At 39.7% G+C, this 27,805-nt stretch overlaps 1 protein-coding gene across 1 annotated transcript; it reads right to left on the bottom strand.

The window, feature by feature from the left end:
* Positions 1-180: 180 nt before the first annotated feature.
* On the bottom strand, positions 181-27,754 carry ANKDD1B (ankyrin repeat and death domain containing 1B). Its single transcript, XM_058827479.1, has 15 exons — positions 27,623-27,754; positions 23,846-23,949; positions 21,733-21,831; positions 19,847-19,945; positions 19,652-19,756; positions 17,800-17,898; positions 16,203-16,301; positions 14,604-14,702; positions 13,604-13,702; positions 11,982-12,080; positions 8,136-8,234; positions 5,337-5,432; positions 2,438-2,636; positions 1,650-1,781; positions 181-1,353 (listed from the first exon to the last, which is right to left on the bottom strand). Exons 1-15 carry the CDS (start codon positions 27,696-27,698, stop codon positions 1,295-1,297), a joined length of 1,563 nt encoding a protein of 520 aa, XP_058683462.1. The 5' UTR covers positions 27,699-27,754; the 3' UTR covers positions 181-1,294.
* Positions 27,755-27,805: the final 51 nt, after the last annotated feature.

The following is a 27,805-nucleotide window of genomic DNA, read 5'->3' as shown; positions in this document are numbered from 1 at the left end:
AATAAAGAATACAATGTGATTTTGGCTGAATCTCTTTGTTTAATCCTGACGATACTAACATCTATGTTCAAAAGAAAATGAAATGTCTTTTTGTTACAAACACTTTTAGTTGCATATGCAAGTAAGTTGACATGCACCTTAATTATATCCTACAACAGTGTATTTAAATGGAAACCAGCAGGGTGGCATCCTCTACCCCCAGGGTCCAATTTAGGGTAAATGAGGTACCCAGTCCATCAAATTCTTAAACATTTTAATTTTCCAAGCTAATGTTGCAGAACTTGATGAATACTGTAGGGTTCCCAGCATCTGTACTTCAGATTCCTAATTTCAAAACCTTAGGGGTTACCAGTGTGTTCTTTGTATTCCTGGGGTGCTCTGCAGCCAAGTCAAAGAGGGTTGCACGCAAGAGGGCAGTTTGGAATAACACTTCAGAATCACCTTTTCAGTTCAAACACTAGGATTCAGCATGAAATAATTCTAGCTATATGCAAACAGAAAAGACAATTCAGTTCCTCTATTACATGATAAAACTATTGCTATGTTATAAAGAGAAGACAAAAGATAGACATTTACATAATTTTTCAGAATTAAATATAGCCAGTAATAGGAAAACTTTTAAACATATTCAGCAGGACACTGCCAAGTATTAATTCAAGACATGAACAAGAAATAGGCAAAAAATTTCTAGATGTGTTAAGTATTAAATATTGGATGCTCTTTTGGGGTCATGCCGTGATAGAAAATTCTGCAGCTAGACACACATGGTGTTTACACATGGCATTTTTGTATTTCTTCACTACATGAATCAAATACTGCAGTAGAAAGATTTGTTATAATCCTAGCAAGAATTTATAAAAACTTGAATCCTAAGTGAGGCCAGATGCCAGCTTATTTCTGCAAGTGTTAATTGATTTACACACATAACTTTCATGTATTAAATTTAACTTTTTCTTATAGAAAACATCTTATTTACATTTCACACCAAACACCAAGTAGCTTAACTTGCAGTTCCAATACAGAATTACTCTATCAGTGTTTGGTTAGAAATTGTAACTGGTGAGTCCTGCTTAGCAGTTACAAACTACCAGTCAACCATTTGCTCTTAATTTTTTTACATTTCTGTATAGCAAGCATCTGAGAAAAAAGTAACCATTTCAGGAATGCAAATTCTTCTAGGGTGGAAAAAGTTGTACAACTTCAAAACAGGTTTTTTTTTCCCAAAAAGATATTTGAAAGCCACTTTTTCCATCTGGCATGTAATTCCATCATATATGCCATGTTTTGTTGATGCTCATGAAATGACACATTTCTTGGAGTCCATGCCAATGCTGATTGAAGCTCTGATCTTCTCTGTAAAGTAAGAGAAAATACTTGATTGGTGTGCTCTGCTTTGCATAGGGTCACACTGACTGAAGAGTAGCCAGTCACAATTTCATCATGTGCAGGACAGACGAGGGAAGCAAAGTTTGCGCATGTCTGTCTTTAGAAATCTTAAGCCTGACATAGAAGCTTTTTTTCAATCAGCCTCACCCTCAGGAAGGGCAGTCCTGGAAAAGAAGAAATCCATCCCTGCCCTGGCCACAGCATCCCAGCATCATCACTGCAGTCTCACAGAGGACACTGTAATGTGCTCTGCATCAACTTACCAGCTAAAGGCCGAAATCCTGCTTTCACCAGATCTTCATACAGATGTTTAACAGGATTCTGATGAGACAGCAAGGTACCATGTAACCAGATGAGCAACATTCTGTTTCCATGTTCCTTGTAACTTTTTTTCCCTATGCAATACACAAAGTATTTGTTCAATATGCTGGAAACACTGTATTTTGTGCCTTTGCCCTTTAAAACTTCCAAGAGGTTTCAAATTTACTCATTTACCACCTTTCACATCTAGCAAAAAAATGAAGACTGAAGATTAGAAAAGTTTTTGGAAGTTTAAAAAAAAAACCTTGTTTTATCCTAACACTACTCTTAAGACATAAAAAACACCTAATATATGTTAAAATTAATTTTTCCTTTCATTTTTTCCCAAGCTGTGGAAATATACCCTGGAGTAGTAATAACAAGTACAATATGTGCTGTAGAAGTACTCTTTTCCCAGCACTTGAGAGGCCTGAAACCAGAAACTCCTGTTGTATGGCACCTGTGCAGACAGAGCATTAGCAGAATTGTTCTGTGTCATGAGGTTCTCTGGGTCCTCACTTGCAGCATGACCCCCAAGACCCTTCTATGATGCTCATGGCTTCTAGTTTTGATCCTCAAAGAGGAAGGTTCCTTCAGGCCAAGAGGGAGAACAGAAGTGTCCTGTACTGCTACAGCACTGCTTCCCAGGAAACAGAGACAAGGCTTGTACCCCTTCACTAGGTGATACATTGTTTAAAAACCAACACTGCCATGTGGGGCACTTCTATTTATTATGTTGAGATATTGTTACCTGTCCACTGTTCTTCAATAGCTTTAATTTGTTCATCTGTGAACTTCCAGAACACAGCCAGTTTTTTCCATTCACGGGGTTTTAACTGGTTGTATGCTAAATTCCAAAGGCAGGAACGGATTTGCTTGGTCTGTGTACTGTGATCTTGTTTGAAGGACACGCTGAAGTCTGACCCATTACCACTATGAGTTAGATGTGTCTGAAAAAGAAAGCAGATGATAAATTTTGTAACAGAGCTGGGAACCTTTGCTCAGTGAGCAGTGTCCTGTACAGCTGTAGCTGCTGAGAGATTATTTGCTCAGTGCCTCTAAATGGACTGTAAAGCCCTGTAAAGGGCTCATAGAAACAGAACTGAAACAAAGAGTTCCAGTGTCTGTTGCTATGTATTGCTAATTGCAAAATAAGCCACTTTCTCTGTTACTTGATACATAAAAGCAAAGTAACAGCAACTGTTGTGCCAGCACTGCTGTGTTGCTTGGCTCTGTCTGTATGCCATTTTTAGAGCACAGCTGGATTTCAGGCTCAGTTATTACCCTTTTTTCTTGCTTCTCAAAGCACTAATCTCTCCCCAGAGAGAGGGTAGGCACCACTGGCAACAGCACCTGCTCAACCTGTTCCTGTCTCTGCCCTGTCAGCTTCACTTGGCTGAAGGGACTTCCAGATCCTTTGCTGGCACCATCAACCATTAGGTTTTCCATGGGGACCCCCATTCAGCAAAGTGTCTAATCACCAATATGCACTTGTGTTGAGCATGGATCTAGTTTCATTCCTGCATGAATAAGATCAGATAGAAACCAAAACCACATGGATTTTACCCACCAGATTAAAAGAGATGTTGTTGCTGTATGCATAGCTCACCTGAAACAGGAGCAATGGGGTTACCTCATGCCTTGGGCACCTTGGCAAAAACCATGTCAATCAGTGAATTCAGTCCTAGCTAAGCTGTGCCCAGGAACATTCCTAGGTAGGTGAGCTCCAGCTATTTCTGTATTTCACTATGTTTATGTACTAGTCCTGCTTCAAATCAATCATCAAAGGGAAAAAAATTCTTTATGAATTTGATAGAGGATGACAAGGCAGATACTAAGCAAAAAAAGGAAATGGCAGTAGGCCACATTTTAAAAATGCTAAGCATAAAGTGCTTCATTCCAAATTAAATTCAGAAAAATACAGCAGAATTATTTCCTAATCTTACGAGAGACTTGCAGAGAAAATAAGTTACAGTTCAGTAACTAAGTATTGTCATGTATGTTTGATTCCATTCATCTGATGCATACTTTATTTTGTGCTTCCTGACACATGCAAGGTAAAGTTTAGGACATTCTACAGGACAACTTCAGGGTGTCTCTGACTAGATTCTTTTCTTGTGATGTTTAATAAAAAAAAGAAACGAAAAATAAAGAAACAAAAAAAACTAACAAAACAAAAAAACTCAAGCAAACAAGAAAAACTCTTTGTAGCAGCACAGCTTCTCTTAGCTGCTAAATGTGTTTTGAGGCAATGGCAAGGTGTAACAGCTTAGGATAATAACAGCTGCCCTCAAATCCGGTTAAAACCAGCCTGAACAATAATAGGGAAGGGCTGGGTAGAAGTGATAAATAGAAAAAAGGGCAAACAGAGACATGACACTCTTTAGTATCATGTGTCCTTCCTCTCAGCTACATGACATTTCCTTTTGTAGCTAATGTTTTGTCAAGAATGATACGTTAGCTGAATGTAACAAAAATCCTTATAATAATGGTTCAAAATGCTGTAGTTCCCTGTATAACACAACCTGAACAACATCATATTCCATAGCTGTAAGATTTAAGCTGTTCCAAAGGCCACGCTTTCAGCTTCAAACAAACACTTATGTTTGTATTTCCCAAAATCTCTGGTGCTTCTGCAGAAAAGCATCTGCTTGACACCTTTTCTTCTCTTCAGCAAATTCAATGAACAAGGCCAAGAGGTTAAGAACATTATGGGCTTACTGCTGTCAGACTTGTGTCTTCTGTGGCAACAGACTACTTCTAATTCCTCTTTAAGCCAAAGAAACAATAAGGTACCTCACAATTCCAGTTGAACTGGTGCAAATCAAATGCACAATACAGAGTGCTCATGGTGGCATTTTTTCAGTAATTAATCTAGATCTGTGATTTACCAGCCCTATAACATTAAGTGTCATGGATTTGGCCACTCGGGACAGGAGTGAGGTGGTAAAACTGGCTAATTTCTGTACCTGCTCGGTATCAGGTAGGATCAGTATGCTTATACACTTGGCTAACTCAGCAGGAAGCAGAAGTGAGAATGAAGTCACAAAATGATATGGTAGTTACTTGTAGTCTGTTAGAGAGGCCCATTACTATGCAATGTACATTTAAGTAACAAGTAAGGAAAGAAAGTGTGAAATTCAGACAACCTAAGCCATGTCCTTCACACTTGTTGTGAAGCTCTTTTCCATCTCATTTATTTAATTTTATAGTTAACACACAAGGAACAGAAGAGGGAGCTCCTGTCGAAGTAGCTGAGCTCTTGCAAAGGAGTCACAGACGTCTTCACTCCTATTTTTCAGCTGCAGATTTTACTGTACCTGTAAACATGGATCCAGGAGTCAATGTGGATCCATGTTATCCCAGCCATGATGCTGGTGGCACAGTTTGGATTTGGCTTAGAATGTCTCTCCATCCCTTTATGTGCAGAGCACAAGGCAGGAGAATGGTAAAATCAGCTTACAGTTTTACAGCCAGTCAGGAATAAAGCTTGGGTGGGCTAGTGGCTTTCCCATTCCCAATCCTAACTTTAGTTCATCAAGGCTAATCTTGCTGCCTGCCAAAAGGAACCACCTCAACCAAAAGGCACTTCAAAATCAGAATTGGCTTTTCCCTTAGTTATCTCATGTTTAATGAAAAATGCCTCTTACCTGTTGCATGGCAAAATACCTTTCTGCTTTAATGATCATATCTACAATGAGGGCATGATGGCTCCTTGATGCTGTGGCTAGTGCAGTTTTTCCATGCTAAAAGCAGAGACAGTGAATCAGAACATTATCTTGGGTGTGTCATAGAAGAAACGCAGGAACCTTTTACAGAGCCCCATCCCTTTTTTGTCTTTTTTTTTGTCTTTTTTTTTGTCTTTTTTTTTGTTTGTTTTTTTTCCAGGAAAATATATTTGCTACAATTTTGTGGCTTTTGGGGAGCTACAATCAAAGTTCAATGCTCTGCATAAGCTGTATCCCCTCAGTCCAGAGGTGGTAAATTTTCTTCCACACTAAATTCCCCAGTAAAAAATTCTGGTGAGGTACAGCTGCTTTCAGAAACCTGCACTCAGACTGCTGAATGTTATACCAGCTTGCACGTTCCTGTCACTGCCTCCACATTCAAACTACCACAAATACAGTCCATTCCCATGCTACAGTGAAACTAGCATTTCAGATGGATAGGCTGGCAAAGCTGGAAATCTCCAACTTAAAGGGCAAACCTGTGTCTTGTTTTAGATGGTAAGAGAAAGTGACTCATGGAATGAACAGAAAATCACTTTCTCATTACAGCTGAAAGGAGCACAACTGTAGGATGATGCTTCAAGGGTATAGAAGGAGCCACAGTTATTAAAAGCCATTGCTGTAATTCCAGCTGCAGAGGTTTGCTCAGTCTACCTGAACCCATGTCTCCTATCAGCACTTCAATGCACTTCAAGGCATCATGGTGGCTCTAAAGGGATTTCTCTGCAATTATCTATTTTCAGCAGATCTGCACTGAGTGCAACTGCCTTGGATTTAAATATTCAGAGTGTTCTCCACATAACAAGTGCTAGGCATTTCTAGAAAATTAGATCTAAGAGAAGCCAATCCCTTAATTAGAAGATTCCTAAATTAAATTATAAGGTATTTCCATTCTCCAGATAGTATAAAGTTCCCTAATATACACTCTTTGAGTTCTAGCTCCTGGCTCTGCTCAAGATCATTCTAATTAACCTGTTTTTAGAAGAGCATCACATTGGAAGTCAAGAAACATACATTTCATTCAATCTTTTAGGCATAGGCATGTTTTATATGTGAAGAGTCCAGAGACCATGAGAGCTTCTTGGGTTCCCCTCTGGAGAGGTACGCAGCATTTGACAGAGGGCAAGAGGAGCAGTGGATAAGGAGTTATTTCTGTACACCTGGGCTGGTGCAGACACTGCTGGCATCCTGCATGCACATGTAGCACAGCAGTCTTGCACATGGGGAGCTCTCTGTGCACTGCCACTCACAACCAAAGATAGTTTTATCTGCCAATGAGATGAAGAGCTCCCAAGAACACATTTCCTGACCTCTGACAGGAGCAGATGCATGGCACTCTCTGGAGACTGAGTACTCCTGCTGCCAGGGCACGGAGGCCAGGAAAATACCATGCAATTGAAGCAGGATCTCTTTCTTCCTGTCTACTGTTCAGCAAGGACTGTGACATTTTTGGCATCTCAGCACCAATTCAGTTCAAAGGGCATTGTACTTGCATAAGCTCCCAGCAGTGACATGGTCTCAGGGATCATCCAGGAAATAGGCAAGGGAAAAGCTACTCCAAGAAATAAAACGAAAGCAGAAAGGTGACTTGTACCAGAGCTTGTACTGGCTCAGAGCCAAAGTCTCATAACAAGTCCTGAGCAATATCAGTGTTGCTGTAATACCACAGCATTACCTCGCCCAAAGACTTACAGGTGCTTAAGGTCATAGGCAATAAGGAATTTTTTGTGTCTGCCTTTAGAATACAAATAGGTTGAAAAAATTTCCTAGTGGCTAAGGTGCTGTTTAAAGTGGACAAGATTTTCAGCTGGGTTGATCCTACGAGAACTGCAGCCCTTTGTCAAGTGTAGGCATGATTCCAAATGGAAAGGCTTAACGACAATGTAGCATCTTACCTCAGCATCTCAAAACATACCAAGCATGTAACTCACACTCAGAGCCCCAGGCCACATATCAGGCTAGGGCAAAACAAGACAATCTTAATCCATAAAGCTTCACTTCTCATCAGTTTTGTGCAGGGAAGTTACTTTTTAGAGTTACAAAAGGGCAAGATTTTGCTCATAATCAAACATCAAATCCCTCAACTCAGTCATACAGAATATCAAGAAAAGTGGTAACAGTGTAAAAGGGGACACTCAATCTTGCAGTAATTTAGCAAGATTTGTAAATACTGTGTTTGGTACTCTATCCTTTCAAAAGCATTTCCCCAGCAACTTTGCTTTGGTACTTCTTCCAGCCATTGTCATTTTTGTCTCTATCCTTCCAGGCAGAACATCATCTCAGGGTTTAAGTATCCACCTGAATGGATCTGGAATGTCACCATGATTCTCAGATGACCTGGAGTGCTAAAGGGCAAACTCTCCATCACTGACCTGATGAAGCTGCATCTCTCCTGGCAACAAGCCCAGCTGCAGGTGCACAGTACAAGCAGCCACAAGCTATTTTCCCGTCTGGAAGCCTAGATCTTTTTTTCTATGCAAGATCTCTAGAAGTAGTGTTTATCCTTCAAACCACAGAGCTTAGGAGTTTTACAGCTCTTCACCATAACCATTTCAGGTCTCTGCCAGCTACTGGTATGGCAATATTAAAATACTTCCTTTGTAGTTAGCTTTACTTAGCAAACACAACTTGCGACATGTGCTTTATGCACCTCTCTAAGGAACGTGATAAAACAAAAAATAAAATCATGTAATCCTTACATGTGTGAGGAACACAATTTACCTTATCTATGGTCTTGAGATTGCAGCCTGACTTCAGCAGCACTTCCACCAATTCCACATTGCCAAGATCAGCTGCCAGATGTAGAGGGGTTTCCTGCCTCTGGAATTAGAGACACCAAATAAATGCATTTATTCAAACTTGCTCCTAGAAGCAGCATCCTCACAGGCTGAATCTAAAATAGATTCACAATAAGAAGTGACCTTGGTGAGAAAATACTGAACAGAGGGAAATCATGTAACTTTTGGGTGATCTGCTGGTTTTGTTTCAGACAGACAGGACAGCATATGGAATCTCTGCAGAACGAAAGCAGGCAGAAGTTCCTGCTGGCTCAGGAAAGACTTGCTGCTATGTCCCTCTAATATACAACAGCTTGTAACCTACAAGCTCGCTCTCTCTCTTTCCTCTTAAAGCAAGGTGCTTTGGACAGAGCTCTTCATGTGGCTGGCAACCCACACCCATATATTCCTCTCAACTAACCTTTTCCCTGCTGAAATTCATGCCAGGACAACTGGATATCCACTATTTTCAACAGCACATTATGCCACATCCACAACAGAGCTTTTTAGTCAGCTCTGCCACAAAATGATGGTACACAACAGAAGTCTACCTGCTCCATAATGGGTTCAGTGAACCTTAAACAACACACATACAAAAAAACCCAAACCAAAATCATTAAACAAGGCCAAACAATTAACAAGAAATAAAGCTAAAATTGTGTTCAGCTTCCAGTAAATCTTTGAGTCTGCAAGGAGGGTTGTATAGTCTCTACACAGCTACATATACCCAAATATGTATTTATTTATTCTTTTACAGAAATTAGAGTAAGAAAATCCAGACAGCTGTGGGTGAAATGCAGCAGCAAATAATGGAGTAACTGTGGAAGCCCTGCATGTATGGGAATGTTCCTTAGTATGTTTCTTGGGACACATTATCCTTCTAAGATGAATGTTTTGTTCCTGTGCTTCTCTGACACTGCAAATTTACATTACATGTAGGTCTGGTTGGAGAACTTCTTTTGCCTTTAGATCTTAATTAAAGGTTTGCACATGAAGAAACCCCAGGCTCAGGGCTCCATTTAGAAAATCTTATCAGTTAATTTTGCAGTTTACACTATGATGACACAATCTCATGTATTTACCTTACTTTTTGATTCCCATAAATAAAAAGTATTTTTTTATTCATACACTCTACTATCTTTCTTGGATAAATCTGGAGATACTTAAGTATGTACTATAGGCAATTTCAGGCAAGCTAGAGACAAAGAACAAAATATTTCTAAAAGATGTGTTGAAGAATCTACAGAATTCTCTGTTTTATGTGACCAGAAAGTCTTGTCATTATACTTTACTCCAGCCACAAATGCCACCCTTTGTCTTCCACAAAAATGTGTATAAATTAATCTCTAGCAATAAAATGAACAATGGGAAGGTGTGAACCACAGATTTCCCAAAGACTCATCCTTGTTCCTATCATGGGGAGCACCTCTGCATGTCATGAGGGAGAGCAAGCTGCATTTCCCCAGCAGAGAGCCACAGTGCCCAAATGGGACTCAACAGGCCTGCTGGGACAGTCTTTCCACAGCTGAGATGTAGGGCTGATGGTGAGAGGGAAGAAAGATTCTCCTTGAAGTGCCACAGGTGGTAGGCTCGCCCGTACACAGTTTAACCCCTGGAGTCTGTCATGGTCAGGGACCAGTGTATGTGAGCTCTGTAAAATCCTCTGCCGTATGGACCATGGGCACTGGATGTCACTGAGATTTTTGGAGACCTAGTTGTTGGCCAGATCAGTGCAGTCCCCCTCTACCACCACTATCCCAGATCCTGCATACTTTCTGTGGAAGTTTACTTGCTTGCTGGTTTGCAGTATCATCTTTGAGGAGACACTGTATGTTCATGCTCAGTAAAAGCCATCTTCAGAGACCTATGAGTGGCTGCCTCTGTTATGATCCCTTTGTCAATCCCTTTGCTCCTAGAGGTGAACCCCAGCAGCTGGGCTTCCCTACCTTCTCAACACTGAGCAGCCAGGTAGCAGTGTGTTTACCTTGCTGGTGGATGAATACTTGTTGCCTTCCTAAGAGGTCATTCAGAGATGGACACCAGGTAGTTTTGCCTCTGTTGTTATTCTTGTCTTCTCCCTTTCCTGTCCTGCTACAGGCCAGGCTGCCTCTTTTGAACCTTCCCCCTTTTGCCCCTCAGCAGGAGCTGCTGTTTCTCTTTCTAACCAAATCAACATCTACTTCCACCATCTCTCTTTGAATACAGGCGCAATTATTATATTTGAGGGTGGGGTCTCTAAGCAAAGGTGTGTTACCTCCAACTAAGTGATTTTCCAGTGTCCATATGGTAGCTTCAGAGCTTCTCAGTGTCCCTTTGCATGTTCCTTGACCAGGAAACCCTTGTTCTCTTTTGGGGGCGCTGGATGTCAGCTCGGTAGGCAGGGGCCAGATCCAGCACAGCACTGGAAATCTTTTAGTTTCATCAGAGCAGGAAAGACTTCCCTCCTTCAGATGGTGTATAAATTACTTGGGACTACATTCTTCCTAAGGCATGAAATCCCAAGCCACTGCAGTCAGTAAGAGCCTCAGGCATGTGTCCAATTCCCTCCACACATGATGCTACCTGAGAATTGACTACCTCTGGGAAATCCCTGTGTGGCATTCCCAATTACTTGGTAATTATTACTCACAATAATCAAAACCATGCTCACAACACACACTACCATGAACAGTGTGATTATTTGAGGATATTCAAGGAACTGAGTGGTGTTACAAGAAGGTGGGAGAGACCTGTTCTGGAGGAGCAAGAAGGGACAAATGCCATTCATTCCTCTTTCAATAAAGTGCCTGTCCAAGGAAGGAAAGGAAAAGGTGTAATTGCTGTTGTAATTGTTCTCCATGAGATGGTCACTTCAGTTCACAGAGAGTGGCATTGTAAGGCCCAAAAACACCAGATCAGGCACAAGACAGTGCTCTTATCATTGCTCTGCCAGGCAAGGTAGTACAAAGTGATAGGCAACACAGCAAAACCAGAAATGGTCATTAACAATTATAGGAGGTTTTGTACAGCAAAAAAGAGATGAAGCATGACAGCATCAAAGTATGGCCCACGTCAGTGGTAGATACGATCTACAGTGAACTGATCTGATCTACAGCAAACTGGACAACAACCAGGCCTCCAAAAAACACAGACACCAAGCAGGGCAAAAGAATCCTGGTTATGGTAAGGAACTGTGGATGGGCTCAAACCAGCATCCTTTCAGTTAACAGCTGAGTGTGCTCACTGGTGGCATCACAGAGACCTGTGACCTTGTCATTCATTGTTGCTGTGTTGCTCAGCTCTGTCCCCTGCCAGGTCCCTGAGCACCCAGTCAATTCACATGGGGGCACAGAGTGTGAAGCAGAGAAGGCCTTGATGCTGTGCAAGTATTGTTCAGCTGCAGCTTTAACAGTGTTGTCTTACCAGCACTGTTTGGGTCACAGATCTAAAACACTGCACGTGGTGGGTTGCTTTAAGGAAAAAAATTAACTTTTTTCCAGCCAAATGACGTTCTGCACTGGGCTTCCCTCTGAAGCCAATACCAGTGAGACATTTCTGTTGTTTATTACACATGAACCATAACACTTGAACAATACATTACCTTATCATTTTCTGAGCATTGTGCTGTCCTTATCTTGCTCAAACAATATTAGCACAGCATGTACCAGTGACTAATATATATGTACACACACAAAAAGATTAGGAGGGAACTGCCTCTTCCTTCCTATTTTTTTGTGCCCTGAGCTCATAAGGAAAAAAAATTCAAGCAAAACCTACATAATCTCCCCTTTACCAATAAAGCTTTTCTTACGTGATTTAAGGAGTTTATGTCGTGATTGGCATCCAAAAGGCTTTTTACTACTGGTAGATTATTATTGGTAACTGCTAAATGGAGAGGGGAATTCTTCTGCTGTGGAGGGAAAATAATAAATTGTTATACTTGGGTATATTAATACAAGCTCATGCAAACAAGAAAGAGGTTATACTTGAAGCCCACCTCTTGCAAAGGTGGCATGCTCTAGCAGAGGTTCAAGGCTGCAGAAAACACAGCTGGATGTGTGGAGTTACACCAGAGGTGGTAGTGTGGTCCTGAAACACCCACAGAAGTGGATAAATACATACAGCTCAGAAGACTGGAAATGCTGATTTCATGGGGTATGCATCAGTGTGCCACCACTTAGGAATGGAGCAAGGCACCCCTCTTAAGTGTTCCTGTCTGGGATGTGCTGCTATCCTGACAACAGAGAGATCAGGGTAATGTTCCTGCTCCCTCAGAAAAGTGGCTTTGCCCTTTGTTGAATAGCCTGGAGGCAGACTCATTCTGTAAACTGATGTCGAAATTTACTTATCACTAAAACTACTTTCCTTGTCACGTGTTGCTGCTGGAAATGCTCTTCATACTAAAGTGACTTGCTGTCATATTTATAAAATATGACTAATTACAGCTAGTAAGACAGAGGTTTTATTTGAGTGACTATTTATTAATATAACCAAGGCACAGATGCAACCCAAGTCAAAATCCACACTAGGTTGGTAAGATCACTTTGTATGTTGAACCTGTGACTGATCAGATTTTTGTGAAATAACAGCTAAAGAATAATTCCATACCAGTATCATTCATGGTTCCAGGCTCCAGTTCAGTGTCTTTATAAACCACAGCCATTTCTTAAGGGTTACAGAAAAATAAAGCAAGCTCTTACGAAACATTGTGATGGAAACATTTTCAAAATGTAAGTTAAAACTTTTGACTTGCTTCTGCTAAAGAAAGCTAATGAGAACAAACAGCACTACAGCTGCCTGACCTTTAAATAATTTCAAGCACATCATAAATTGTTATTCCTTTATAGCTTTCTGCAAGAGGCCAAAGATCGTGGCATAAGTCATGAAGTCCAGATTCTATTTTCATACTGTACTGTAGAAGTGGAAAATAATTACCTATTCATAGAAAATCTCAAATATCTGTAATATCTAAACCGAGAGATGATTTGGATAATATAAATACTTCTTTTTAAATCACAAAGAATTTTGGCATGCTGATTTTGAAGGCATTGAAGGTTCATTTACCAGCAGAGGGTGAAAGCACTGAAGTGTTTATTTACATTTTAGTTATCTTTATTTGAGATCATGTTGACTGTTTGCCCATAGAATACCACTAAGTTCAAGCAGAGCACTTTGCTCTTCTGTGAATGCCTGGCTTAGCCTGGCCATGTCTATTCTGCACTGCATCAGCCTGCTCAGGCACTCACTGGATTGGCAACAGGGCCTTTTCTCTATTGGTCTGTACTTGTTGCTAACTGACCTCGAGAAACCAAGTAATAATGTGTGTAGGAAAGAATACAAGGAACTGCTCAATCTCATTCAGCTCTCTGAATGCCCATGGAAAGACAGGACAGGCTGAGCAGCAGCAGAAGAGATATTCTGATAAACACTCACCTCAGGTTTAGGAACCAGGTCAATATTCTTATCAATAAGAAAAGTAACCAAGGATAGATGCCCATTTTGAATTGCAATCTGCAAAGCATTACTATTGTTCTGAAAGAAATTTGATAGACAGAAAAACTTGTATTTTGATTGCTGAAAAAACAATTTGAAAGAGACGTATAAATATAGAATAATCTTGCATTTAAATTTGTCTTAGTATCCCCTCCACCAATAAAACCTTTTGACAAAATGATACAAACTGAAGTGGATCAGCAGTTGGCATGATATTTTTGTCAACAGTGAAGGAAATTCCAGTTTTTACTATATCACAACAAACATACTAAAGAACACCAGTATCCCATGCCCCATCCAACTTCTCTTAAAAAAGAGATCATCATCATCTATACTGTGGCATGGACAACAACATTGCCAACAGGTCTCCTACTCAGCTAGTTTGTTAGACCCTTACCAAGCAGGTACAGTCACATTAGCCAGTAAACCCATAGAACAGTTAATAAATCAGTAGAAAATAAATTAATAGAAAATAAACTTTTAAAATTTATTTTTTCCAAAATATTTCTGCTTAAACAAACAAGCTCTCATTCTGCTGGAATCATAAACTTCATGCAGCAGGCTAGCCGAGGCCATTCAGCAGGTATGAGTTGGACTGCAGCTCAGGAATCAGATGTAGAGAGCAAGTTTGTCATCAGATCAGTCACATACACTGCCAAAAAGGAAGATTTTCAGTTATCCTAGTTGGTTACATTTTCTAGTCATATGTTGTACCAGTGGGCATACAGGAAATAGAAAGCTCCACCACAGTACTCCATCAAATAAAGCTAATGCTATTTTTCTTCCACATTGCTTTTATTTTGTTAGTACTCTCTACATTCCCCATTCTACTTTTTTTCCCATTTCATAAAAAAAAATAAAAATAGAGAAAATATCCTTTGTTAGTAAGGTCCTTTCTACAGCATAGTATGTCCCACTAGGAGGGATACTGTATACATACCTGAGTTGAAACATTGATGTCACTCCCTGCCTCCAGTAAGAGTTCAGCACATTTTTCATGACCTCCTGCAACAGCCAAGTAAAATGGAGTTTCTCCATTCTAGACCAAAGGAGATAAAATGTCTGTTCGAATTTACGACTTGTGACTACAATACCGAGACACAAAACACCTACAGTATGCTCCATCAGGCTCATCCAACTCCTGAATGACATGGCTACTCACCAGCAGTCCAGATGATATTTATTTGGATACCCAGATGATATTTATCTGGACAGATGTATAGTAAGGTTTACAATACAGAAAACTATTCCATGAATAAAATTTCATAAATTTAATGGAAGTTACTCTGGTATTTCAACAAAAGAATCAGTAAATCCCAATTTTTATTTGTTTAAAATCCTGACATTATTCTGGTAAACTTAATACATTTTAGTACTTTGCCTGTGCTATGGGAGGAGAGATCTGTTCATACCCAGACCACAACATCCCCAGCTGGATGGGAAGGTCACACCATTAGCCACGCCAAGACAGGGGCACAAGCAGCACAAGCTTTGTGTGCAGAACCAACATCCTTAGAAAAGCCTTGGAAACACAAGGGCTCCACATTTCAGAGGGCTTCACATTTCAAAGAGGCTTGTGTGCCTCACAACAGCACAGCTGAAAATAGCAGACAAGTTGGATAAGTGGGGGCTTCTTAAATCTCAACTCTTCTTAACTTTATCAGTCTGTCACTGATAGAGGAAGAGGAGAGCCTTGGGTAGGAGTTACTCATTTTGCCCACTGGCCCAGCAGAAAAAATCATCAGCCACACACATGGCAGGTTCCCACAGTGTGCATGCCAGCCCACAACAAAGGAAATTACCTTGTCCAGGTTGTTCCAGAAAGGTGAGAGAAGAAACAGAAGAGACAGAAGAGACACAAACCCTTTGCAAAGCAAGAATGCTGACATGAGCAGTTAGTGTGCACTTCCTTCCTCCACTCCTTGTTTAAGCCTTAAAGTGAAGCTCAAGAGTGCATTAACTAAAGGATACAACCTTCCCAGCTAATTGCTGAATATGCTGGCTGAGCTCACCAACACTAACCTGGGAAAGCAAATTGGGAAGGCAGTGTCTGCAGCCAGTTTTGTGCAACTGGGTTCAGAGGACAAGATACCAATCTGAGACCCCTCTGCCAAGGTGCCTGTGATGGTACTGCTTGGTATCCAAGTCAAACTGGCTCAATGAATAGGCTGAAAAGCACCAGAAAAGCTTAAAAGTGAGCTGTTACAAGGAATGGGATCACATGGCTAAAAGTGCTGGATGACAGAAAGCAAGGGAGGTTAAGGCCTTCCTCTGTCCTCTTCTGCCAGTAGTTACGCAAGGGCTGGCCAAATGCAGGGGAGGATGTGTGTAAGGGATAGAGGACAGAGGAAGACACTGAAGGAGTTAATGTAGGTTAATTTCTTAGACAAGGAACAAAAAAACAGGCTGCAAAATTACTAGGAAACCAGCAAGACTAATGAAGTCTCCTCAGTGCCACATCTCTTCCTTTCAAATTTGATTTTTCAGAAAATGTTTCAAATCTCTAACTTTACTTCTTTCAATAGTTTAGTGTACTTACCTGATTGAGGTCATTTATTTCCTCCCATTGTTCAAGCAGAATTTCTACAACTTCACTGTGACCATTTTTGGCTGCTAAATGCAATGCTGTGTTTCCCTCCTTGAAATTAAAATGTTAAATAACATATTTTAAAACCCAGAATAAAGACATTAACTAAAAACAACACAAAGCCTTTGGTCTTTCTTTCAAGTCTCTCAAGTCTCTCAAGTCTTTCAAGTCTCTCTTACATACAAGGAGAGGAAGCATGTGACAAGACTCAGCCAAAAGTTGCTGATCTAGTTGGTTGTCTGAAAATTTCAGTGCATACCAGCAAAAAGATCTGAAATTCTAACTTCTAACAAATGAATCAGAAGAAAACTTCAGCTACTGGTTACCACAAGGCTGGGTACTACACTAAGCCCCCAAGACCACTGATTTAAAAATAAAAAAGCCTAGGTCAGCATTAAGAAATTTGTCATGGCAACATTGCAATCTTTGATCTCTGTCATCATCAGTGCAATTTCTTTCCAGGAAATTAAGAAACACAAAACAGAAAAAAGCAAATAAGAGCAACTAACAACATCAGGCAGAGCAGCAGGTTTTGAACTAAAAGAAAACACAAGCATACAAAATAGGTTTAAAATGGCAAAAAAATCAGAAGCATTCCAGCTCTCAGAAAAAATGAGAGTCCAGAATAGTTTTTCATTTGCAGCATTGAGTGGGAAGATGTGGGAATCCTTTTTACCACTGATGGTTACAGTGTGATTTGGTTCAGTGACCCAGGAGATAAGTTTCTGTCCTGGCTTCTTACCTAATTTGCAGGACCACAGCATTTACCTCCTGGTACTGTTGTCACCTTTAACCTGCTAGATGTCTGGGACAACACTGTCTTTCAATCTCTGCTGATAAACTGCTTTGCACAGCAGAGCTCTGGGTGGTACTGCAGCTTTTAAACCATTACCAGAATACCATAAAAACCAACATCACTTCCTGAGCTCTCACTTAAATAGTTCTGTAAATGCAGTATCTGACAATTTGACAATTTCTAATGTATTTGTCCTTGCAATACCTCAAATGCAGAGAAATACTAACTTGCTCATTCCAGAAATAGTCAAGTAAGGAAAAATAAATTTAAGAGCAGACTTTGAAAATTACTGTGATACTTTAAAATGTAGTGTCAAAGCAAGCTCAATCAGATTGAAGTGTTAAGGTACTGCTGAAAAAGCATTTATAGGTGTTTATTTGCATCCTGAAGCTTTTAAACAGCTTTGAAAAATTGGTCACACAGTGACACACAGACACAGACAGAGTGAAACCCTAGGAAATATGATGTCCCAGAGCAGAGGCTGACACCTTTTTTTCCCAGGCTTTCCCATTTCTCCTAACAGACAGCATATGCTACTCTTGCTTTGCATAAATTATAAATGTGTATGGAAAATCTCCCCACAATCACCCCTTTATCCCTAAAAAATCATCATCATTTTATGTTTGTTGGTACCATATATCACCATAACATCTGTGCAGCGCACTCAGCTATTTGCATAATAACCACAGTGAAACAAAATAATCTTTCATAAACACATTTGTAGTTGTACTTCTGCAGAAAATAAACATTTACCTCATCTTTTTCAGATGTAAATAGCTTCAGAGCAATCAAATTTTTAATCATGTCAATGTGGCCTTTTTCACAGGCCAGAAGAAATGGCTTTTTACCTTTCTAGAAAACAATTATGTAAAGAAACACAGTGTTACAGAAAGTAGAAATATTTTTCTTCTAGTTACTAGGTATATGTCATGCATATGGATATGTGTATCCTATATAAAAATTTATATATCATATGACTAAGGAGTTTAACACAATAGTAGATACACAGAAGAGCAGTTATAAAAATATATATATTTAGTGTATATAAACACATTATAGACCTTGCATATCCTGAATAATATATATATATAAATTGTTTAGAAATGGTAAAAATGTGGAAAATACACTCAAAATCTTTTAATCCTATTTTTTCTCAGTATGAAAATATTTATCAAAAGAACTGTGCAATTATAAGTCTGAGGATTCTCAGAAACAGGCACAAAAGAAATTGCAAGATTTATTTCCATGGGTTAATCTGTTTGATCCAAATTCTGGAAACAGAGACCAGGACTGACACATCTCAGAAGTTTCATCCGGGAGGCCTGAATTTAGCACTGTACATTGTAAGGGGTTTTGGTGGTGTTGTAACTAACAAAAACTTTTCAAACCATTTATGAACTCACCTGCAGAAAGTTATCTTGACACAAAACCATGCCTATAGAAATGTCTAGAAAAAGAATGCATGCACCTAGTAGAGAATTATGATGTAACCTCAACAGGTGGTTGAGAAAATGCTTCCTCATCTTTCCTTTCCCAAGGCCTAAATCTTCAAAGGTATGTTTAGTTAAATTAACCCTGTTTTGTCAGATTTGTCATTTGTAAAAAGAATTCAGAATTTTGCACCCTTGAGTCAATTAAATCCAAGGAACTTAGAAAAAAAAAAAAGGGAGATTTGTTCTTTAGGTATCAGACTTCACAGGCATAAGTTTTCCTCATGTAAAGATAAAATATCTGAATTAGCTACATAGCATTTTAAAATGAGATCCCAACAGCATGGAAATTAAAAATAAGAACACAGAAAACCTGATGAGGACAAGGCACTGTTGGAGACTCAGGGCACCTCTGCAGGATGGCTGCACATAGTTCTATGCTCTGGATTGTTGAAACATGTTGGCCATAACTGGCAGGTTTTGGAAAGGGCAGGGGCTTGTGAAGATGAGCTGTGTGGGGAAGGTCAGAGGCTGCTCTGTGCTAGTCACAGACATTTCCAGCTGGCTCCACAGTCCACCAAACTGTCCCATGATGTGCCAGCACTTAACCCACCATAGAACAAATGATGCCTCTGTGAAAATGTACTTAAGAATGGCTGGGCACTGCTGTGGAGAGCACGCACAAGGGGAGATGTTGTATTGCATTATGTTACCACGGAGATACAGGAGGAGACACAAGAAGACACAAGAGAGGAGACACAGGGGAAGAAACACCCACAGGGTGACTGCAGCCCATGCAAGAAGCATTCTGGAACAGAGGAAAATAGTAAGAAGCAAAGAGCAGAAAAAAGGGAATCCACTGGGAACTGAACCCAACCTCCTCTGCCTCCCATTGTCTTACCACCACTAAGCATCACATGCAGCAAAAGCACGGACAGCAGAGAGTGTCTGCAGTCCAACTGAAACAGACAAAGAGGGAGGAAAGGTGTTGCCCCTAAGTGCTTGTCTGGCTGTTTCTTTTACCTGTTTCCCATTATCCAAGTCTATATCCAATATACTATTAAAAGTATATGCAACTGTCAATAGAATAAAATTCATTGAAATTCCCTGAAATGGTTTCCCGCAAAACAAAAGCCTCATGACATCAAAGAAATAAACAAACAAACACACTGTACCCCATCAGGTTTGTTCAAGTCATTCAGATGAAGATCTTGGAGGAAATAATCAACTATTTTAATGCTGTTGCTCTGAGCTGCAAAATGCAGTACATTCATTCCTTCCTGTAAAATAGTAAGTCAATCTGTAAGAATATTGGTTTTTTTTCCAGCATAAATATGTTTAGAGTTGGTAAAAATTTGTCATCAACAAACCTCATTCTTAGCCTTTTGATCAGCACCTGCTTTAACTAATTTTTGCATTATATCCAGATTTCCAGTCCAAGCTGCAAGATGAATCACTGTCAGGCCATGCTTTGAATAAAATGACAAAAGAAAGAAATTACCACCAAAATACCTCAAGCCAAATGTCTTTAAATCTTTTTGATTGATTCAATGTCTTAGTAGGCTCCAACCTGCAGGCTTTTAGAAAAGCAATATGAACACCTGACAGTGTGAGTGGGATTCATCTCACTTAAATGAAGCTAGATGCAATACAGCAAGACCTGTATAAGATAAATGTTTGACCTCTTTTTGACAGAAGGTCTGGCATCTCTAGAGAAGGACTGATCCTATCTTAGGACAGAGGGATTAAGACCTACCTGGAAATTACTTTCTCTCTACAGAAACCATATAGATAGATAGCCCTGGGTGCAGTGAATGACACTGCAAGTGATAATATACAATGATTATATTTCCATGAGTCACCATAATTTTCCATTTAGGCCTCTTTCTAATGTTCTCACCTCTCAAATTCTCTAAAAAATTTTCTCTTATACGAAGAAAAGAACCCTGTTTTAAACATCTTAAAAACAGAAGGACAAGCTCTGAGCTGGGGCAGCCTCACCTTGAGTGCTGGGGGCAGTTTTGGGTGCCACAATACAAGGATAAAAAGCTACTGGAGAGTGTCCAAAGGAGGAATACTAAGATGGTGAAGGACCTTGAGAAGAAATCATATGAGATGCAACTAATATCACTTGGTCTGTTCAGCCTAGAGGGGAGACCCCATTGCAGTTACAACTTCCTCTTGAGGGGAAGAGCAGGGGCAGGCACTGACCTGGCAGGACCAAAGGGAATGGCATAGAGCTGTGTAAGGGGACATTTAGGTTGGATATCAGGACATCTCCTCATATATCATGTGCTGCATTTCTAACCATTCTAGAAGTTCCTCATGGGACTCACTCCACTTTATCAGTCTTTTTCATATTTGCAGAAATTGCAGTGGAAAACTCTGGAGGACAATATGGAATATGTACCTGGTATATAATATATATAGACATAATATATATATGTGTATATATATATATGTATGTATATATGTATGTATGTATGTATGTATGTATGTAAGTAAAATATACTGTATATATAATAATATTATAATAATAAATCTGGGGTTCAGCAAAATTTGTGGCTGTGGCCCAAAAGCCTGCCCTGCAAAACCTTCTAAGCGATGAACAGCTGGAGGCCAGTCACAAGCAATGCCCACTAGGCATCCATCCTGGGAATGTTATTTAATATCTGCATTAATGACCTGAATGATGGGCAGAATGTACCTGCAGCAAACTTAAAAGATAATATTAAATTGGGAGGAATGGCTGATAGACCATATTGATGTGTTGCCATCCAGGAAAACCTTGACAGGCTGGAGAAATGGCCAGGCAAGAACATAACAAAATTCAACAGTCAAGTGCAAAGTCCTGCCCCTGAGGAAGAGCAACCCAGGCAGCAGTACTGGCTGCAGATAACTGCCTGGAAAGCAGTTTGGCAGAGGAAGACCTGCGGCTCCTGGTGCGCATTAAGTTGAACATGAGTCAGCAGTGTGCTCTTGGAACACACAAGGCAAATAATATCCTTGGCTGAATTAGGTAAACGCTATAACCTGGCCAAGGGAGGTGCCTTGTGCTCACTCAGGTATTCAAGTTATCCAATACTTTGGGCAAAAATGCTTTTTTCATATAAATATCTGCAGTTCAAAGACAAACCTGAGTTTTCACTGCAAGGTGTTAATTTTGCACAATTGAGAGCACAAGAAAAATATCTACTTTTACTGTTCTTCAAGGGTGTTCCTATACAGGTGAAACAAAATAAGTGAACCAGCTTACCTGATCTGGCATGTCAAGTCTTGCTTTGTGACAGAGAAGAAAATCCACCACGGACATATGGCCTCCCGCAACAGCAAAATGAAATGCTGTGCGCTTCAGCTGGAATAAGCAAAACTTTGTTTGTCAGGTCTGTAATACTGTTCTTTTCTCTGTGCAGGTGGTCAGGATTTTGGAATTCTCTGATTGTTACCAAATGTACCTGTTAATACATACTATTTCATACTTCTCCTTCAACATTTACACTTGATTTTTATCTACGTATTTTGTTTTGTTTCCTTGGATAGAATTTAGATATTGGTATCAGAGAATTCTTGTAAAAACAATGATTTTGTTAGTCTACATAGTATTGTCCCTTCATTCAAATGTCAAAATGGGATTAAGTAGTCAAATACTGCATAGGGGAGGTGCATGCAGTACAAGAAGCATCCTTCTTGTGTAGTAGTTGTAGTAGGTGTAGTTTGAATAGCTGAGGACTATATGTACACAGTTAGATTTGCTCTTGGTATCCTCCTTGCTTTTGACTAAACCTCTTCACTGCAAGCCAAGATTTCTCCCTCACTCAGTGTTAGTCACCTTCCCAGACTGAGTCATCATCTACGTAAATAACAGTTACCACCTTGCAAACAGTGAGTAATTTTACAGAGGTGAATGGGCTCAGCACTTCCCAAGAAGACTTCCATAAAGTAATTAGTGGTATATATTTAAAAGGGATTTGTTAAATTGAATAAAATTTTATTCAAGAGAGTTTTGCTTTCAGTTAAAGTGGACATAACTGGGTTTAATGCAAGTCGCTGATAGTTTCCATACAAAGATGTCTAAGAGATTTAATCAATTAATTTCAAAAGTCAGTTTGGATTTGTTTTCTTCTCTGAAAGATCACCTGACTTCTTCATGTATAAATTTAGATTTACAACCATATGCATCAAAAGAAATAAAAATTTATTTATGACATGTATTTATGTCAGAAAAAAGCCTCTTGTACGATAGAAAGAGTACTATTAAAAGCTCATCTTTTGACAGCCTTTCTTATTTGGCTTGATGGTACAGGGGCAGAAATGATGAACATTACCAAAACGAATGGCTTTGCCACTATAAGCTACATCCCTACTAGGACAATCGATCAAAGCACAAGACCTCTGCAGCTATGCTAGTAACTCTCTCGTCCTATAGGTCAAATATAAGGATGACAGAGTAAAGTTTCTAACTACTGGACTGAAAATGTATTTAATTTAACTTCCTGAATTCTGGAAAGCAAGAAGGAAGAAAGAACTATTTTTAAGTGACCTTTTAGTGTATAATGCAATTGATACTCTCAATATTCAAGAAAAGTGTGCTCAGAAGAAATGTTTGTCTCCTTGTCTGTTTCATAAACAAATCAAGGAACGCATCATACTATCTTCTAAATTCCCCAGTGGGTGAAAATGCATGTGGGCATGGGAAGCAAATTTTTTCAGAACCCAGAATAAGTAACATTTGGTACTAACAAGTAGATGATTTATGTAGCCATTGAGAGGACACTTATGCAAAACTCCCAGATTAATATGGTTGCTTCCTTGCTGTTGAACTACCTCTCATGTGGAACACAATGCTATATTTAGCTACTGTGAAGTATACATCCTCAGATTTTAGGCCTAGTGTTGAAGTCAGCATAAGAAATGCATTCTTGTGTGTCCAGGGTAAATCTGAACACTGAGCTCAGGCTGGAACCAGAGGATGTTGGAGAATGCTCCCATAATTCCATGCAAATCAAAGAGTAATATTTATTTCTAGAAATTTGTAATGCTAGCAGCATTAATCCATTCTTAAAGTGACTGTAAGGTAAAGTCATCCCACTCAGAAAGAAGGAGAACTTGAGAAATCAGTCACCAAAGAGCAATGAGGAAACACTAGAGCAGGGGCACAACTGAGATGCCCTTAATTCCCAATGTGATATACTGACTACTGCAAAACCTGAGAGTTACGCTGTACAAATCCTAATGTCCATAACGGCCATATGAAATGATTCTTCATCAGGTCCTAGAGAGCACTTCTGCAGCCTCATCACCTTGCAGCTGTGCAACCCTAAGGAGTCACCCTTCATATCAGTGATCTGTGTCAGGCACTTCATACTCACAGTATCTACAGCATTTATATTAACATTCTTTTTAAACAGTTTTTCCATGGTATCCAGATTGTTCATTTTAGCAGCATATTGAAATTCTCTCTCATCTGGCAGTACTGTGGAAAAACATAATAAAAAAAAGTATTATTAAAAAACTAGCCATAACCAACATAAGGAATGATGATACTGTTTGTACTTTGTTATCTATACTGATTTAATGCTGTGAGAATTGCTTCTTGTCACCAAAGCATTTCATGACTACATTTTTCTCCTTTAGAGACATCTGACTGATATTTCTAGTTTCAACTTTAAACTGCAACTAAAGGGAGACGTTTCACAAGAGTAAAATTGGATTAATGGTAATTGTAATATGGATTACCAGAGTTTGCATTCACTGGAACAATTTGTTTATGAAGCTCTTAGTAAGAGCTAATAATAACCTAACTGCGTCCCAAGTTACTGAATAGGCATAGCAGTGAATGGTACAAACTGCAGCATTAATTTCCTATCCTTTAAGAAATTGTTCTTGTTTTAAAACACGCCACTGAAACACAAAGTATGTAAAGCAGTAACCAAACACTGTGAAATGACTGGAAAAGCAAACCAGAATAAACAATACCCACTTTTAAACTGAGACCTTCCTTTAATATCTCAATCTAAAAATTAGCATCTGTTTGGTCAGCTAAAGAAGTTGCAAGGCATATTCAGTAACTCTGAAAAGTAAGATTACGGTGTCTGATAACTAGTTTAGCTGGAGGTCATAATATTTTTCATGTTTCTACCATACCATTTAATTAATCACTTAGAAGAAAATTGTGTAGCAGTTACACTGGTTGCAAAAATGTTAGTAGATAATTTTAATCCAATAGCTTGTCACACTTAAAATATAATTGTGCCTTCTATCTTCTGTCTAGAATAAAGATGTCTGTCTAGAATATTTTGGGCTGAAGGCCACTTGTCCAATGATATCACCAAGGAGGCACCACTCTGTTGGACCAGGAACTACAGGAATTATCTATCCGTTAGAGCCCTCTCAGGCAAGTTCATCCTACTGCATTATGTCTAAGTTCATTAATGCCTAATAAGGACACAACTTGAGGCAGAATGGCTGCAGAGCATACTAAGAAAAATCAGGATGGCATTCACTTAATTGCATTTTATATGTTACCCATGGCTATAATTTCAGGGAGAATAATCACATTTTTACTGCACAAAATGAATCAGAAATTAAACTGGATACTTGCAAAGGTGTTTCCAGTTTTCCTGTGAAATTATCCAAGTGCCTCAAATAAAAGAACTGTCCTTCCAGACTTCTCTGGGAATCACAGTATATGTGTCATTTGTATGACAACACGCAGGCACAAGAAGAAAATAAAAAAAAAAAAAAAGAAAAAAGCATTTCCAAATAAAAATGCACTCCTGGCATCTGTGACAAAGAGCATGGCCGACAGCAAAATCATTATTATGGACAGTGATCTTTGAAGAATAAATGCCTCAGTCCCAGTTTTCACAGTTATTACCCTAGGAAGTACCCAACAGAGCTTCCTACTAACTTGATTTTGAACTCAGGTAAACCAATGGTCAAGGCAAATTTATGGCAAATGTGGGAAAAAAGGTACAGCACTAATTAGCTGCAATTGATTATAATTAGGCTACATTCATTCCTGCTGACTGCTCTATCTTACATGAGGATGCAAAGATAAATGCATCTCAGGATAATCAGGAACAACCCCAAGACTTTACTCAACACTGCCCTCAAAAACAAGATAAAATTGTTTTTTTACTGAATATGCATCAGCAAGGACCTTAACAAAACAAGATAAAATTATGTTTCTTTACTGAATATGCATCAGCAAGGACCAGCTTAACAAAAGTTAAAAAAAAAATAAAGTGTTCTTTTCTCTCCTGTCCAGAAGCCATGAATTGGCCATGTGCTGCTAAAAAGACTTTTGCTCTGTGCATCATATTTCTTAATATTCTCTCTCTCTCTCTTAATACTTCTTAGTTAAGAACCATACAAGGTAGACACACTATGACTCTGGTTTGTTGCCCAAACTTCTGCTGCTTTTGTGAAATATTTTTTTCATATTTGACATTACAGGAGTTCAGAGCTATCAGATTACAACCTTCTATCCAAGCAGGGGTCTCCAGGATTATTCCTGCTGTAAGTAGCGATTACTCTATTTTCAAGTAACAGCAGCAATCAATTATCTATGTGTGACTACCAGGTTTTTTAGTGGGTATTTTCTTTGGCACCATACAAAATGTCTGGCTTATATAACTGAATATTTATATTATAACAATTAAATAGTTATATTCAGATTTCCTTTTAAGCTAACTGAAGTTAGTACTTTGATTTCTTTTCCTGATACAGCTGGTCTCATTCGTAGAGACCCTTGCCAGCAGTATATTGAACATCCCAAGATTTTTCATCTCTTGGAAGAGCAAAGAAGTAATTAAAAGTGCAGAAGAGCAAATTGCTTTGTTGACCTCTAAACAAAAAGTGACATCCTTTCAATCTTTTTTTTTTTTTTTCTTTTTGTCTTATTTATGTTTTACTTTAGAGGCCTCGTTCTTTCTTTCAGGAATAACACAAATAAGGAGGATTTCCAATGAATTAAAAAAATGCAGCTGGTGTTTCAGCACTTATAGGACAGTGAAAATCCCTGCCTATGTTTTTCTCTACCTCCCTGGTCTGCTTTTAACTTCCTGTTGTGGTGTCCACAAGATGAAATCCACAGCTATCTTAAAAAACATATGGGAAAACAACCCCAGAATTTGAATTGGCTGAAGAGGTCCAAGGAGGTAAAATAAAATAAAATAAAAAAAAAATCAACAATATTTGGATTCAAGTGGCAATAAAAATAATTTTATCATATTGTTCCTGAAAATGTAATCATATATTTAAGGGTCTGGCAACATTTTCAAAGTCTTCTCTGGGTTTTCTTTTTATTGGAAATATAATTACTAGAACAATGTAGGGATCTTGTTAAGCCACTAGGATTTTTTTCTAAAATAGTTAATTTTCCTTTTCAAAGAAGTCATGGGGAAAACTATTACTGAGTCCAACGGTGATTACTCATTAGTTGTTTTTCTGCCCTCTTTGTCAACCTGTTAACAAGAAAAAGACAGCGGTTCCTGGCTGTCACGCTGTTATCACGGGACTAGGGAGAAGCAGGGCTTGGCAACTACCACTTAGTTTCCAAAAATCACCAGTTTTCACTAACTGCAGTTCACGCCAGAGTAGTCTGTTTTTTCACAGGCTGGTTTGCAGGTTGAAGGCTGCAGACCCCATCGCTGGGCTGTGTTTCTGAGTGCAAGATCCTCTGATTTCTATGTGCCTCCCAAAATGGGGGCAGATTGGCTGTGCAACTGGCTGCAGATCTCAGCTCTAGGGACGTGACTAATACCAGCGAACCCTCTCAGAGCAGTTCAAAGGGGAAGTTAAAGCAGAGCAATGGGCTCTTTCCAGGACTTGGCCCTGGGAACATCACATGCCAAAGCCCAGCTCCCAGTCCCACATCCACACATTCGCTGATGTCTTCTAGCAGATATACAATAGCTCATATTTAATGTTGTCTTTTCTAACCCCCACCGCTCATTTTGCCCTCCGGTCAAGGCAGAAAGCAGGTTTGGGCGGGTCCCAGCAGCCCTGACGGGGCCCGGCACGCAGTCTCCAGGGAAGGCACCCGTGGCTATGCCGGCCGCAGCGCCGGGAGCCCGGGACCGCGCTGCCCGCCTGGACCGCGCTGCCCCCGGGCGGCCTCGCCTCCGACCCCGCGGACTCACGGCCCTCGTGGCTCACTGCCACGGCTGCCTGCGCGGCATCCTCCCCGGCGCGGAGCAGGCGGCTCAGGCCCTTCATTGCTGCCCTGGGCTCCTCTTCCTCCTCAGCCAAGGAAAAGGCCCCAGGCTCCAGGTATGTCGAGGGAGGTGTCCTGCGCTGGCCCCGACAAACCGGTTCCCAGGACG

The sequence above is a fragment of the Poecile atricapillus genome, chromosome Z (assembly GCF_030490865.1).
Source record: "Poecile atricapillus isolate bPoeAtr1 chromosome Z, bPoeAtr1.hap1, whole genome shotgun sequence".
In the NCBI taxonomy this organism is placed as follows: domain Eukaryota; kingdom Metazoa; phylum Chordata; class Aves; order Passeriformes; family Paridae; genus Poecile; species Poecile atricapillus.
Note: the sequence above shows the minus strand (reverse complement) of the source record. Positions and strands in the feature narration are given on the sequence as shown.

What these genes read in the sequence shown, in the direction of transcription:
- ANKDD1B (XM_058827479.1), bottom strand. Translation starts at nt 27,698, where the DNA reads ATGAAGGGCCTGAGCCGCCTGCTCCGCGCCGGGGAGGATGCCGCGCAG. An exon ending in ACTTGAACAAACCTGATGGG is followed by an intron (nt 17,899 to 19,651) that starts GTACAGTGTGTT and finishes ATTGTTTTCTAG; the next exon opens with AAAGGTAAAAAGCCATTTCT. An exon ending in ACCTGGTTCCTAAACCTGAG is followed by an intron (nt 12,081 to 13,603) that starts GTGAGTGTTTAT and finishes TTCCCTCCACAG; the next exon opens with CAGAAGAATTCCCCTCTCCA.